This window comes from Eucyclogobius newberryi, unplaced genomic scaffold, assembly GCF_026437365.1.
Source record: "Eucyclogobius newberryi isolate DKJ021-1_F unplaced genomic scaffold, fEucNew1.0.hap1 SCAF_19, whole genome shotgun sequence".
In the NCBI taxonomy this organism is placed as follows: Eukaryota; Metazoa; Chordata; class Actinopteri; order Gobiiformes; family Gobiidae; genus Eucyclogobius; species Eucyclogobius newberryi.
This window is the reverse complement of record NW_027315823.1, coordinates 31155574-31173788: the sequence shown is the minus strand read 5'-3', so window position 1 is coordinate 31173788 and position 18215 is coordinate 31155574. Positions and strand designations below refer to the sequence as shown.

General features: G+C 41.1%; 1 protein-coding gene across 1 annotated transcript in view; it reads left to right on the top strand.

The window, feature by feature from the left end:
- The window catches only part of LOC140365778 (uncharacterized), an 84869-nt gene that overhangs the window by 29646 nt on the left and 37008 nt on the right, over positions 1-18215 (top strand). The window contains exons 7-8 of the mRNA XM_072452333.1: positions 46-114; positions 535-620. Coding sequence (XP_072308434.1) covers positions 46-114; positions 535-620 — 155 coding nt within the window. The remainder of the gene's footprint in view (positions 1-45; positions 115-534; positions 621-18215) is intronic.

Genomic DNA, 18215 nt, shown 5'->3' with positions numbered 1-18215 from the left:
CCTTCAACAACAACACTTTTGAGCACAAACCCTCATGCAACATCTAATATACCATCTTCATCTACAGTTACCTCAACCACTGGACAAAGATCTTCAACAATCACATCGGTAACATCTGGCCCAACAACTCCATCTACAGTGTCAACATCCACGTTGACCACACATGAAGCGACTTTGTCATCAACCGTTCAGCCATCCTCAAACACATTATTTACAAGTGCAAATGTACAAACATCTTCAAGCATGACCAGTCTTTCTCCACAAACATCTCCGTCAACAACAACTATTGTGAGCACAAGCCCTCATGCCACATCTAATGTACCATCTTCATCTTCAGTTACCTCAACAACAGGGCAAAAATCTTCAACAATCACATCGGTGACATCTGGCCCAACAACTCCATCTACAGTGTCAACATCCACTTTTACAACAAATGAAGTGACTTCATCATCAACCGTTCAGCCATCCACAAACACTTTATTTACAAGTGCAAATGTACAAACATCTTCAAGCATGACCAGTGTTTCAGCACAAACTTCTCCTTCAACAACAATTGTTAGCACAAGCCCTAATGCAACTTCTAATGAACCATCATCGGCTTCTGTTACCTCAACAACCGGGCAAAAATCTTCAACAATCACATTGGTGACATCAGGCCCAACAAGTTCTTCTCCTGTGCCAACATCCAAATTGACAACACATGAAGTGACTTCATCATCAACCGTTCAGCCATCCACAAACACAGTATTTTCAAGTGCAAATGTACATTCATCTTCAACACCATATGCTACAAGCATGACCAGTCTTTCTCCACAAACATCTCCGTCAACAACAACTATTGTGAGCACAAGCCCTCATGCCACATCTAATATACCATCTTCATCTTCAGTTACCGCAACAACAGGGCAAAAATCTTCAACAATCAAATCAGAGACATCTGGCCCAACAACTCCATCTACAGTGTCAACACCCACTTTTACAACAAATGAAGTGACTTCATCATCAACCGTTCAGCCATCCACAAACACTTTATTTACAAGCCCAAATGTACATACATCTTCAAGCCCATATTCTACAAGCATGACCAGTGTTTCATCACAAACTTCTCCTTCAACAACAACACTTTTGAGCACAAACCCTCATGCAACATCTAATATACCATCTTCATCTACAGTTACCTCAACCACTGGACAAAGATCTTCAACAATCACATCGGTAACATCTGGCCCAACAACTCCATCTACAGTGTCAACATCCACGTTGACCACACATGAAGCGACTTTGTCATCAACCGTTCAGCCATCCTCAAACACATTATTTACAAGTGCAAATGTACAAACATCTTCAAGCATGACCAGTCTTTCTCCACAATCATCTCCGTCAACAACAACTATTGTGAGCACAAGCCCTCATGCCACATCTAATGTACCATCTTCATCTTCAGTTACCGCAACAACAGGGCAAAAATCTTCAACAATCACATCGGTGACATCTGGCCCAACAACTCCATCTACAGTGTCAACATCCACTTTTACAACAAATGAAGTGACTTCATCATCAACCGTTCAGCCATCCACAAACACTTTATTTACAAGTGCAAATGTACAAACATCTTCAAGCATGACCAGTGTTTCAGCACAAACTTCTCCTTCAACAACAATTGTTAGCACAAGCCCTAATGCAACTTCTAATGGACCATCATCGGCTTCTGTTACCTCAACAACCGGGCAAAAATCTTCAACAATCACATTGGTGACATCAGGCCCAACAAGTTCTTCTACTGTGCCAACATCCAAATTGACAACACATGAAGTGACTTCATCATCAACCGTTCAGGCATCCACAAACACAGTATTTTCAAGTGCAAATGTACATTCATCTTCAACACCATATGCTACAAGCATGACCAGTCTTTCTCCACAAACATCTCAGTCAACAACAACTATTGTGAGCACAAGCCCTCAGGCCACATCTAATATACCATCTTCATCTTCAGTTACCTCAACAACAGGGCAAACATCTTCAACAATCACATCAGAGACATCTGGCCCAACAACTCCATCTACAGTGTCAACACCCACTTTTACAACAAATGAAGTGACTTCATCATCAACCGTTCAGCCATCCACAAACACTTTATTTACAAGCCCAAATGTACATACATCTTCAAGCCAATATTCTACAGGCATGACCAGTGTTTCATCAAAAAATTCTCCTTCAACAACAACACTTTTGAGCACAAACCCTCATGCAACATCTAATATACCATCTTCATCTACAGTTACCTCAACCACTGGACAAAGATCTTCAACAATCACATCGGTAACATCTGGCCCAACAACTCCATCTACAGTGTCAACATCAACGTTGACCACACATGAAGCGACTTTATCATCAACCGTTCAGCCATCCTCAAACACATTATTTACAAGTGCAAATGTACAAACATCTTCAAGCATGACCAGTCTTTCTCCACAAACATCTCCGTCAACAACAACTATTGTGAGCACAAGCCCTCATGCCACATCTAATGTACCATCTTCATCTTCAGTTACCTCAACAATAGGGCAAAAATCTTCAACAATCACATTGGTGACATCTGGCCCAACAACTCCATCTACAGTGTCAACATCCACTTTTACAACAAATGAAGTGACTTCATCATCAACCGTTCAGCCATCCACAAACACTTTATTTACAAGTGCAAATGTACAAACATCTTCAAGCATGACCAGTGTTTCAGCACAAACTTCTCCTTCAACAACAATTGTTAGCACAAGCCCTAATGCAACTTCTAATGGACCATCATCGGCTTCTGTTACCTCAACAACCGGGCAAAAATCTTCAACAATCACATTGGTGACATCAGGCCCAACAAGTTCTTCTACTGTGCCAACATCCAAATTGACAACACATGAAGTGACTTCATCATCAACCGTTCAGCCATCCACAAACACATTATTTTCAAGTGCAAATGTACATTCATCTTCAACACCATATGCTACAAGCATGACCAGTCTTTCTCCACAAACATCTCCGTCAACAACAACTATTGTGAGCACAAGCCCTCAGGCCACATCTGATATACCATCTTCATCTTCAGTTACCTCAACAACAGGGCAAAAATCTTCAACAATCAAATCAGAGACATCTGGCCCAACAACTCCATCTACAGTGTTAACACCCACTTTTACAACAAATGAAGTGACTTCATCATCAACCGTTCAGCCATCCACAAACACTTTATTTACAAGCCCAAATGTACATACATCTTCAAGCCCATATTCTACAAGCATGACCAGTGTTTCATCAAAAACTTCTCCTTCAACAACAACACTTTTGAGCACAAACCCTCATGCAACATCTAATATACCATCTTCATCTACAGTTACCTCAACCACTGGACAAAGATCTTCAACAATCACATCGGTAACATCTGGCCCAACAACTCCATCTACAGTGTCAACATCCACGTTGACCACACATGAAGCGACTTTGTCATCAACCGTTCAGCCATCCTCAAACACATTATTTACAAGTGCAAATGTACAAACATCTTCAAGCATGACCAGTCTTTCTCCACAAACATCTCCGTCAACAACAACTATTGTGAGCACAAGCCCTCATGCCACATCTAATGTACCATCTTCATCTTCAGTTACCTCAACAACAGGGCAAAAATCTTCAACAATCACATCGGTGACATCTGGCCCAACAACTCCATCTACAGTGTCAACATCCACTTTTACAACAAATGAAGTGACTTCATCATCAACCGTTCAGCCATCCACAAACACTTTATTTACAAGTGCAAATGTACAAACATCTTCAAGCATGACCAGTGTTTCAGCACAAACTTCTCCTTCAACAACAATTGTTAGCACAAGCCCTAATGCAACTTCTAATGAACCATCATCGGCTTCTGTTACCTCAACAACCGGGCAAAAATCTTCAACAATCACATTGGTGACATCAGGCCCAACAAGTTCTTCTCCTGTGCCAACATCCAAATTGACAACACATGAAGTGACTTCATCATCAACCGTTCAGCCATCCACAAACACAGTATTTTCAAGTGCAAATGTACATTCATCTTCAACACCATATGCTACAAGCATGACCAGTCTTTCTCCACAAACATCTCCGTCAACAACAACTATTGTGAGCACAAGCCCTCATGCCACATCTAATATACCATCTTCATCTTCAGTTACCGCAACAACAGGGCAAAAATCTTCAACAATCAAATCAGAGACATCTGGCCCAACAACTCCATCTACAGTGTCAACACCCACTTTTACAACAAATGAAGTGACTTCATCATCAACCGTTCAGCCATCCACAAACACTTTATTTACAAGCCCAAATGTACATACATCTTCAAGCCCATATTCTACAAGCATGACCAGTGTTTCATCACAAACTTCTCCTTCAACAACAACACTTTTGAGCACAAACCCTCATGCAACATCTAATATACCATCTTCATCTACAGTTACCTCAACCACTGGACAAAGATCTTCAACAATCACATCGGTAACATCTGGCCCAACAACTCCATCTACAGTGTCAACATCCACGTTGACCACACATGAAGCGACTTTGTCATCAACCGTTCAGCCATCCACAAACACTTTATTTACAAGTGCAAATGTACAAACATCTTCAAGCATGACCAGTGTTTCAGCACAAACTTCTCCTTCAACAACAATTGTTAGCACAAGCCCTAATGCAACTTCTAATGGACCATCATCGGCTTCTGTTACCTCAACAACCGGGCAAAAATCTTCAACAATCACATTGGTGACATCAGGCCCAACAAGTTCTTCTACTGTGCCAACATCCAAATTGACAACACATGAAGTGACTTCATCATCAACCGTTCAGGCATCCACAAACACAGTATTTTCAAGTGCAAATGTACATTCATCTTCAACACCATATGCTACAAGCATGACCAGTCTTTCTCCACAAACATCTCAGTCAACAACAACTATTGTGAGCACAAGCCCTCAGGCCACATCTAATATACCATCTTCATCTTCAGTTACCTCAACAACAGGGCAAACATCTTCAACAATCACATCAGAGACATCTGGCCCAACAACTCCATCTACAGTGTCAACACCCACTTTTACAACAAATGAAGTGACTTCATCATCAACCGTTCAGCCATCCACAAACACTTTATTTACAAGCCCAAATGTACATACATCTTCAAGCCAATATTCTACAGGCATGACCAGTGTTTCATCAAAAAATTCTCCTTCAACAACAACACTTTTGAGCACAAACCCTCATGCAACATCTAATATACCATCTTCATCTACAGTTACCTCAACCACTGGACAAAGATCTTCAACAATCACATCGGTAACATCTGGCCCAACAACTCCATCTACAGTGTCAACATCAACGTTGACCACACATGAAGCGACTTTATCATCAACCGTTCAGCCATCCTCAAACACATTATTTACAAGTGCAAATGTACAAACATCTTCAAGCATGACCAGTCTTTCTCCACAAACATCTCCGTCAACAACAACTATTGTGAGCACAAGCCCTCATGCCACATCTAATGTACCATCTTCATCTTCAGTTACCTCAACAATAGGGCAAAAATCTTCAACAATCACATTGGTGACATCTGGCCCAACAACTCCATCTACAGTGTCAACATCCACTTTTACAACAAATGAAGTGACTTCATCATCAACCGTTCAGCCATCCACAAACACTTTATTTACAAGTGCAAATGTACAAACATCTTCAAGCATGACCAGTGTTTCAGCACAAACTTCTCCTTCAACAACAATTGTTAGCACAAGCCCTAATGCAACTTCTAATGGACCATCATCGGCTTCTGTTACCTCAACAACCGGGCAAAAATCTTCAACAATCACATTGGTGACATCAGGCCCAACAAGTTCTTCTACTGTGCCAACATCCAAATTGACAACACATGAAGTGACTTCATCATCAACCGTTCAGCCATCCACAAACACAGTATTTTCAAGTGCAAATGTACATTCATCTTCAACACCATATGCTACAAGCATGACCGGTCTTTCTCCACAAACATCTCCGTCAACAACAACTATTGTGAGCACAAGCCCTCAGGCCACATCTAATATACCATCTTCATCTACAGTTACCTCAACCACTGGACAAAGATCTTCAACAATCACATCGGTGACATCTGGCCCAACAACTCCATCTACAGTGTCAACATCCACTTTTACAACAAATGAAGTGACTTCATCATCAACCGTTCAGCCATCCACAAACACTTTATTTACAAGTGCAAATGTACAAACATCTTCAAGCATGACCAGTGTTTCAGCACAAACTTCTCCTTCAACAACAATTGTTAGCACAAGCCCTAATGCAACTTCTAATGGACCATCATCGGCTTCTGTTACCTCAACAACCGGGCAAAAATCTTCAACAATCACATTGGTGACATCAGGCCCAACAAGTTCTTCTACTGTGCCAACATCCAAATTGACAACAGATGAAGTGACTTCATCATCAACCGTTCAGCCATCCACAAACACATTATTTTCAAGTGAAAATGTACATTCATCTTCAACACCATATGCTACAAGCATGACCAGTCTTTCTCCACAGACATCTCCGTCAACAACAACTATTGTGAGCACAAGCCCTCATGCCACATCTAATATACCATCTTCATCTTCAGTTACCGCAACAACAGGGCAAAAATCTTCAACAATCACATCAGAGACATCTGGCCCAACAACTCCATCTACAGTGTCAACACCCACTTTTACAACAAATGAAGTGACTTCATCATCAATCGTTCAGCCATCCACAAACACTTTATTTACAAGCCCAAATGTACATACATCTTCAAGCCCATATTCTACAAGCATGACCAGTGTTTCATCACAAACTTCTCCTTCAACAACAAAACTTTTGAGCACAAACCCTCATGCAACATCTAATATACCATCTTCATCTACAGTTACCTCAACAACTGGACAAAGATCTTCAACAATCACATCGGTAACATCTGGCCCAACAACTCCATCTACAGTGTCAACATCCACGTTGACCACACATGAAGAGACTTTGTCATCAACCGTTCAGCCATCCTCAAACACATTATTTACAAGTGCAAATGTACAAACATCTTCAACACCATATGCTACAAGCATGACCAGTCTTTCTCCACAAACATCTCCGTCAACAACAACTATTGTGAGCACAAGCCCTCATGCCACATCTAATATACCATCTTCATCTACAGTTACCTCAACAACTGGGCAAAAATCTTCAACAATCACACGGGAGACATCCGGCGCAACAACTCCATCTACAGTGTCAACATCCACTTTTACAACAGATGAAGTGACTTCATCATCAACCGTTCAGCCATCCACAAACACTTTATTTACAAGCCCAAATGTACATACATCTTCAAGCCCATATTTTACAAGCATGACCAGTGTTTCATCACAAACTTCTCCTTCAACAACAACTATTGTGAGCACAAGCCCTCATGCCACATCTAATATACCATCTTCATCTACAATTACCTCAACAACTGGACAAAGATCTTCAACAATCACATCGGTAACATATGGCCCAACAACTCCATCTACAGTGTCAACATCCACGTTGACCACACATGAAGCGACTTTGTCATCAACCGTTCAGCCATCCTCAAACACATTATTTACAAGTGCAAATGTACAAACATCTTCAAGCATGACCAGTCTTTCTCCACAAACATCTCCGTCAACAACAACTATTGTGAGCACAAGCCCTCATGCCACATCTAATGTACCATCTTCATCTTCAGTTACCTCAACAACAGGGCAAAAATCTTCAACAATCACATCGGTGACATCTGGCCCAACAACTCCATCTACAGTGTCAACATCCACTTTTACAACAAATGAAGTGACTTCATCATCAACCGTTCAGCCATCCACAAACACTTTATTTACAAGTGCAAATGTACAAACATCTTCAAGCATGACCAGTGTTTCAGCACAAACTTCTCCTTCAACAACAATTGTTAGCACAAGCCCTAATGCAACTTCTAATGGACCATCATCGACTTCTGTTACCTCAACAACCGGTCAAAAATCTTCAACATTCACATTGGTGACAGCAGGCCCAACAAGTTCTTCTACTGTGCCAACATCCAAATTGACAACACATGAAGTGACTTACTCATCGACCGTTCAGCCATCCACAAACACAGTATTTTCAAGTGCAAATGTACATTCATCTTCAACACCATATGCTACAAGCATGACCAGTCTTTCTCCACAAACATCTCCGTCAACAACAACTATTGTGAGCACAAGCCCTCATGCCACATCTAATATACCATCTTCATCTTCAGTTACCGCAACAACAGGGCAAAAATCTTCAACAATCACATCAGAGACATCTGGCCCAACAACTCCATCTACAGTGTCAACACCCACTTTTACAACAAATGAAGTGACTTCATCATCAACCGTTCAGCCATCCACAAACACTTTATTTACAAGCCCAAATGTACATACATCTTCAAGCCCATATTCTACAAGCATGACCAGTGTTTCATCACAAACTTCTCCTTCAACAGCAAAACTTTTGAGCACAAACCCTCATGCAACATCTAATATACCATCTTCATCTACAGTTACCTCAACAACTGGACAAAGATCTTCAACAATCACATCGGTAACATCTGGCCCAACAACTCCATCTACAGTGTCAACATCCACGTTGACCACACATGAAGCGACTTTGTCATCAACCGTTCAGCCATCCTCAAACACATTATTTACAAGTGCAAATGTACAAACATCTTCAAGCATGACCAGTCTTTCTCCACAAACATCTCCGTCAACAACAACTATTGTGAGCACAAGCCCTCATGCCACATCTAATGTACCATCTTCATCTTCAGTTACCTCAACAACAGGGCAAAAATCTTCAACAATCACATCGGTGACATCTGGCCCAACAACTCCATCTACAGTGTCAACATCCACTTTTACAACAAATGAAGTGACTTCATCATCAACCGTTCAGCCATCCACAAACACTTTATTTACAAGTGCAAATGTACAAACATCTTCAAGCATGACCAGTGTTTCAGCACAAACTTCTCCTTCAACAACAATTGTTAGCACAAGCCCTAATGCAACTTCTAATGGACCATCATCGGCTTCTGTTACCTCAACAACCGGGCAAAAATCTTCAACAATCACATTGGTGACATCAGGCCCAACAAGTTCTTCTACTGTGCAAACATCCAAATTGACAACACATGAAGTGACTTACTCATCGACCGTTCAGCCATCCACAAACACAGTATTTTCAAGTGCAAATGTACATTCATCTTCAACACCATATGCTACAAGCATGACCAGTCTTTCTCCACAAACATCTCCGTCAACAACAACTATTGTGAGCACAAGCCCTAAGGCCACATCTAATATACCATCTTCATCATCAGTTACCGCAACAACAGGGCAAAAATCTTCAACAATCACATCAGAGACATCTGGCCCAACAACTCCATCTACAGTGTCAACACCCACTTTTACAACAAATGAAGTGACTTCATCATCAACCGTTCAGCCATCCACAAACCCTTTATTTACAAGCCCAAATGTACATACATCTTCAAGCCAATATTCTACAAGCATGACCAGTGTTTCATCAAAAACTTCTCCTTCAACAACAACACTTTTGAGCACAAACCCTCATGCAACATCTAATATACCATCTTCATCTACAGTTACCTCAATCACTGGACAAAGATCTTCAACAATCACATCAGTAACATCTGGCCCAACAACTCCATCTACAGTGTCAACATCCACGTTGACCACACATGAAGCGACTTTGTCATCAACCGTTCAGCCATCCTCAAACACATTATTTACAAGTGCAAATGTACAAACATCTTCAAGCATGACCAGTCTTTCTCCACAAACATCTCCGTCAACAACAACTATTGTGAGCACAAGCCCTCATGCCACATCTAATGTACCATCTTCATCTTCAGTTACCTCAACAACAGGGCAAAAATCTTCAACAATCACATCGGTGACATCTGGCCCAACAACTCCATCTACAGTGTCAACATCCACTTTTACAACACATGAAGTGACTTCATCATCAACCGTTCAGCCATCCACAAACACATTATTTTCAAGTGAAAATGTACATTCATCTTCAACACCATATGCTACAAGCATGACCAGTCTTTCTCCACAGACATCTCCGTCAACAACAACTATTGTGAGCACAAGCCCTCATGCCACATCTAATATACCATCTTCATCTTCAGTTACCGCAACAACAGGGCAAAAATCTTCAACAATCACATCAGAGACATCTGGCCCAACAACTCCATCTACAGTGTCAACACCCACTTTTACAACAAATGAAGTGACTTCATCATCAATCGTTCAGCCATCCACAAACACTTTATTTACAAGCCCAAATGTACATACATCTTCAAGCCCATATTCTACAAGCATGACCAGTGTTTCATCACAAACTTCTCCTTCAACAACAAAACTTTTGAGCACAAACCCTCATGCAACATCTAATATACCATCTTCATCTACAGTTACCTCAACAACTGGACAAAGATCTTCAACAATCACATCGGTAACATCTGGCCCAACAACTCCATCTACAGTGTCAACATCCACGTTGACCACACATGAAGCGACTTTGTCATCAACCGTTCAGCCATCCTCAAACACATTATTTACAAGTGCAAATGTACAAACATCTTCAACACCATATGCTACAAGCATGACCAGTCTTTCTCCACAAACATCTCCGTCAACAACAACTATTGTGAGCACAAGCCCTCATGCCACATCTAATATACCATCTTCATCTACAGTTACCTCAACAACTGGGCAAAAATCTTCAACAATCACACGGGAGACATCCGGCGCAACAACTCCATCTACAGTGTCAACATCCACTTTTACAACAGATGAAGTGACTTCATCATCAACCGTTCAGCCATCCACAAACACTTTATTTACAAGCCCAAATGTACATACATCTTCAAGCCCATATTTTACAAGCATGACCAGTGTTTCATCACAAACTTCTCCTTCAACAACAACTATTGTGAGCACAAGCCCTCATGCCACATCTAATATACCATCTTCATCTACAATTACCTCAACAACTGGACAAAGATCTTCAACAATCACATCGGTAACATATGGCCCAACAACTCCATCTACAGTGTCAACATCCACGTTGACCACACATGAAGCGACTTTGTCATCAACCGTTCAGCCATCCTCAAACACATTATTTACAAGTGCAAATGTACAAACATCTTCAAGCATGACCAGTCTTTCTCCACAAACATCTCCGTCAACAACAACTATTGTGAGCACAAGCCCTCATGCCACATCTAATGTACCATCTTCATCTTCAGTTACCTCAACAACAGGGCAAAAATCTTCAACAATCACATCGGTGACATCTGGCCCAACAACTCCATCTACAGTGTCAACATCCACTTTTACAACAAATGAAGTGACTTCATCATCAACCGTTCAGCCATCCACAAACACTTTATTTACAAGTGCAAATGTACAAACATCTTCAAGCATGACCAGTGTTTCAGCACAAACTTCTCCTTCAACAACAATTGTTAGCACAAGCCCTAATGCAACTTCTAATGGACCATCATCGACTTCTGTTACCTCAACAACCGGTCAAAAATCTTCAACATTCACATTGGTGACAGCAGGCCCAACAAGTTCTTCTACTGTGCCAACATCCAAATTGACAACACATGAAGTGACTTACTCATCGACCGTTCAGCCATCCACAAACACAGTATTTTCAAGTGCAAATGTACATTCATCTTCAACACCATATGCTACAAGCATGACCAGTCTTTCTCCACAAACATCTCCGTCAACAACAACTATTGTGAGCACAAGCCCTCATGCCACATCTAATATACCATCTTCATCTTCAGTTACCGCAACAACAGGGCAAAAATCTTCAACAATCACATCAGAGACATCTGGCCCAACAACTCCATCTACAGTGTCAACACCCACTTTTACAACAAATGAAGTGACTTCATCATCAACCGTTCAGCCATCCACAAACACTTTATTTACAAGCCCAAATGTACATACATCTTCAAGCCCATATTCTACAAGCATGACCAGTGTTTCATCACAAACTTCTCCTTCAACAGCAAAACTTTTGAGCACAAACCCTCATGCAACATCTAATATACCATCTTCATCTACAGTTACCTCAACAACTGGACAAAGATCTTCAACAATCACATCGGTAACATCTGGCCCAACAACTCCATCTACAGTGTCAACATCCACGTTGACCACACATGAAGCGACTTTGTCATCAACCGTTCAGCCATCCTCAAACACATTATTTACAAGTGCAAATGTACAAACATCTTCAAGCATGACCAGTCTTTCTCCACAAACATCTCCGTCAACAACAACTATTGTGAGCACAAGCCCTCATGCCACATCTAATGTACCATCTTCATCTTCAGTTACCTCAACAACAGGGCAAAAATCTTCAACAATCACATCGGTGACATCTGGCCCAACAACTCCATCTACAGTGTCAACATCCACTTTTACAACAAATGAAGTGACTTCATCATCAACCGTTCAGCCATCCACAAACACTTTATTTACAAGTGCAAATGTACAAACATCTTCAAGCATGACCAGTGTTTCAGCACAAACTTCTCCTTCAACAACAATTGTTAGCACAAGCCCTAATGCAACTTCTAATGGACCATCATCGGCTTCTGTTACCTCAACAACCGGGCAAAAATCTTCAACAATCACATTGGTGACATCAGGCCCAACAAGTTCTTCTACTGTGCCAACATCCAAATTGACAACACATGAAGTGACTTACTCATCGACCGTTCAGCCATCCACAAACACAGTATTTTCAAGTGCAAATGTACATTCATCTTCAACACCATATGCTACAAGCATGACCAGTCTTTCTCCACAAACATCTCCGTCAACAACAACTATTGTGAGCACAAGCCCTAAGGCCACATCTAATATACCATCTTCATCATCAGTTACCGCAACAACAGGGCAAAAATCTTCAACAATCACATCAGAGACATCTGGCCCAACAACTCCATCTACAGTGTCAACACCCACTTTTACAACAAATGAAGTGACTTCATCATCAACCGTTCAGCCATCCACAAACCCTTTATTTACAAGCCCAAATGTACATACATCTTCAAGCCAATATTCTACAAGCATGACCAGTGTTTCATCAAAAACTTCTCCTTCAACAACAACACTTTTGAGCACAAACCCTCATGCAACATCTAATATACCATCTTCATCTACAGTTACCTCAATCACTGGACAAAGATCTTCAACAATCACATCAGTAACATCTGGCCCAACAACTCCATCTACAGTGTCAACATCCACGTTGACCACACATGAAGCGACTTTGTCATCAACCGTTCAGCCATCCTCAAACACATTATTTACAAGTGCAAATGTACAAACATCTTCAAGCATGACCAGTCTTTCTCCACAAACATCTCCGTCAACAACAACTATTGTGAGCACAAGCCCTCATGCCACATCTAATGTACCATCTTCATCTTCAGTTACCTCAACAACAGGGCAAAAATCTTCAACAATCACATCGGTGACATCTGGCTCAACAACTCCATCTACAGTGTCAACATCCACTTTTACAACAAATGAAGTGACTTCATCATCAACCGTTCAGCCATCCACAAACACTTTATTTACAAGTGCAAATGTACAAACATCTTCAAGCATGACCAGTGTTTCAGCACAAACTTCTCCTTCAACAACAATTGTTAGCACAAGCCCTAATGCAACTTCTAATGGACCATCATCGGCTTCTGTTACCTCAACAACCGGGCAAAAATCTTCAACAATCACATTGGTGACATCAGGCCCAACAAGTTCTTCTCCTGTGCCAACATCCAAATTGACAACACATGAAGTGACTTCATCATCAACCGTTCAGCCATCCACAAACACAGTATTTTCAAGTGCAAATGTACATTCATCTTCAACACCATATGCTACAAGCATGACCAGTCTTTCTCCACAAACATCTCCGTCAACAACAACTATTGTGAGCACAAGCCCTCATGCCACATCTAATATACCATCTTCATCTTCAGTTACCGCAACAACAGGGCAAAAATCTTCAACAATCACATCAGAGACATCTGGCCCAACAACTCCATCTACAGTGTCAACACCCACTTTTACAACAAATGAAGTGACTTCATCATCAACCGTTCAGCCATCCACAAACACTTTATTTACAAGCCCAAATGTACATACATCTTCAAGCCCATATTCTACAAGCATGACCAGTGTTTCATCACAAACTTCTCCTTCAACAACAAAACTTTTGAGCGCAAACCCTCATGCAACATCTAATATACCATCTTCATCTACAGTTACCTCAACAACTGGACAAAGATCTTCAACAATCACATCGGTAACATCTGGCCCAACAACTCCATCTACAGTGTCAACATCCACGGTGACCACACATGAAGCGACTTTTTCATCAACCGTTCAGCCATCCTCAAACACATTATTTACAAGTGCAAATGTACAAACATCTTCAAGCATGACCAGTCTTTCTCCACAAACATCTCCGTCAACAACAACTATTGTGAGCACAAGCCCTCATGCCACATCTAATGTACCATCTTCATCTTCAGTTACCTCAAATATAGGGCAAAAATCTTCAACAATCACATTGGTGACATCTGGCCCAACAACTCCATCTACAGTGTCAACATCCACTTTTACAACAAATGAAGTGACTTCATCATCAACCGTTCAGCCATCCACAAACACTTTATTTACAAGTGCAAATGTACAAACATCTTCAAGCATGACCAGTGTTTCAGCACAAACTTCTCCTTCAACAACAATTGTTAGCACAAGCCCTAATGCAACTTCTAATGTACCATCATCGGCTTCTGTTACCTCAACAACCGGGCAAAAATCTTCAACAATCACATTGGTGACATCAGGCCCAACAAGTTCTTCTACTGTGCCAACATCCAAATTGACAACACATGAAGTGACTTCATCATCAACCGTTCAGCCATCCACAAACACAGTATTTTCAAGTGCAAATGTACATTCATCTTCAACACCATATGCTACAAGCATGACCGGTCTTTCTCCACAAACATCTCCGTCAACAACAACTATTGTGAGCACAAGCCCTCAGGCCACATCTAATATACCATCTTCATCTACAGTTACCTCAACCACTGGACAAAGATCTTCAACAATCACATCGGTGACATCTGGCCCAACAACTCCATCTACAGTGTCAACATCCACTTTTACAACAAATGAAGTGACTTCATCATCAACCGTTCAGCCATCCACAAACACTTTATTTACAAGTGCAAATGTACAAACATCTTCAAGCATGACCAGTGTTTCAGCACAAACTTCTCCTTCAACAACAATTGTTAGCACAAGCCCTAATGCAACTTCTAATGGACCATCATCGGCTTCTGTTACCTCAACAACCGGGCAAAAATCTTCAACAATCACATTGGTGACATCAGGCCCAACAAGTTCTTCTACTGTGCCAACATCCAAATTGACAACACATGAAGTGACTTCATCATCAACCGTTCAGCCATCCACAAACACATTATTTTCAAGTGAAAATGTACATTCATCTTCAACACCATATGCTACAAGCATGACCAGTCTTTCTCCACAGACATCTCCGTCAACAACAACTATTGTGAGCACAAGCCCTCATGCCACATCTAATATACCATCTTCATCTTCAGTTACCGCAACAACAGGGCAAAAATCTTCAACAATCACATCAGAGACATCTGGCCCAACAACTCCATCTACAGTGTCAACACCCACTTTTACAACAAATGAAGTGACTTCATCATCAATCGTTCAGCCATCCACAAACACTTTATTTACAAGCCCAAATGTACATACATCTTCAAGCCCATATTCTACAAGCATGACCAGTGTTTCATCACAAACTTCTCCTTCAACAACAAAACTTTTGAGCACAAACCCTCATGCAACATCTAATATACCATCTTCATCTACAGTTACCTCAACAACTGGACAAAGATCTTCAACAATCACATCGGTAACATCTGGCCCAACAACTCCATCTACAGTGTCAACATCCACGTTGACCACACATGAAGCGACTTTGTCATCAACCGTTCAGCCATCCTCAAACACATTATTTACAAGTGCAAATGTACAAACATCTTCAACACCATATGCTACATGCATGACCAGTCTTTCTCCACAAACATCTCCGTCAACAACAACTATTGTGAGCACAAGCCCTCATGCCACATCTAATATACCATCTTCATCTACAGTTACCTCAACAACTGGGCAAAAATCTTCAACAATCACACGGGAGACATCCGGCGCAACAACTCCATCTACAGTGTCAACATCCACTTTTACAACAGATGAAGTGACTTCATCATCAACCGTTCAGCCATCCACAAACACTTTATTTACAAGCCCAAATGTACATACATCTTCAAGCCCATATTTTACAAGCATGACCAGTGTTTCATCACAAACTTCTCCTTCAACAACAACTATTGTGAGCACAAGCCCTCATGCCACATCTAATATACCATCTTTATCTACAGTTACCTCAACAACTGGACAAAGATCTTCAACAATCACATCGGTAACATATGGCCCAACAACTCCATCTACAGTGTCAACATCCACGTTGACCACACATGAAGCGACTTTGTCATCAACCGTTCAGCCATCCTCAAACACATTATTTACAAGTGCAAATGTACAAACATCTTCAAGCATGACCAGTCTTTCTCCACAAACATCTCCGTCAACAACAACTATTGTGAGCACAAGCCCTCATGCCACATCTAATGTACCATCTTCATCTTCAGTTACCTCAACAACAGGGCAAAAATCTTCAACAATCACATCGGTGACATCTGGCCCAACAACTCCATCTACAGTGTCAACATCCACTTTTACAACAAATGAAGTGACTTCATCATCAACCGTTCAGCCATCCACAAACACTTTATTTACAAGTGCAAATGTACAAACATCTTCAAGCATGACCAGTGTTTCAGCACAAACTTCTCCTTCAACAACAATTGTTAGCACAAGCCCTAATGCAACTTCTAATGGACCATCATCGGCTTCTGTTACCTCAACAACCGGGCAAAAATCTTCAACAATCACATTGGTGACATCAGGCCCAACAAGTTCTTCTACTGTGCCAACATCCAAATTGACAACACATGAAGTGACTTACTCATCGACCGTTCAGCCATCCACAAACACAGTATTTTCAAGTGCAAATGTACATTCATCTTCAACACCATATGCTACAAGCATGACCAGTCTTTCTCCACAAACATCTCCGTCAACAACAACTATTGTGAGCACAAGCCCTAAGGCCACATCTAATATACCATCTTCATCATCAGTTACCGCAACAACAGGGCAAAAATCTTCAACAATCACATCAGAGACATCTGGCCCAACAACTCCATCTACAGTGTCAACACCCACTTTTACAACAAATGAAGTGACTTCATCATCAACCGTTCAGCCATCCACAAACCCTTTATTTACAAGCCCAAATGTACATACATCTTCAAGCCAATATTCTACAAGCATGACCAGTGTTTCATCAAAAACTTCTCCTTCAACAACAACACTTTTGAGCACAAACCCTCATGCAACATCTAATATACCATCTTCATCTACAGTTACCTCAATCACTGGACAAAGATCTTCAACAATCACATCAGTAACATCTGGCCCAACAACTCCATCTACAGTGTCAACATCCACGTTGACCACACATGAAGCGACTTTGTCATCAACCGTTCAGCCATCCTCAAACACATTATTTACAAGTGCAAATGTACAAACATCTTCAAGCATGACCAGTCTTTCTCCACAAACATCTCCGTCAACAACAACTATTGTGAGCACAAGCCCTCATGCCACATCTAATGTACCATCTTCATCTTCAGTTACCTCAACAACAGGGCAAAAATCTTCAACAATCACATCGGTGACATCTGGCTCAACAACTCCATCTACAGTGTCAACATCCACTTTTACAACAAATGAAGT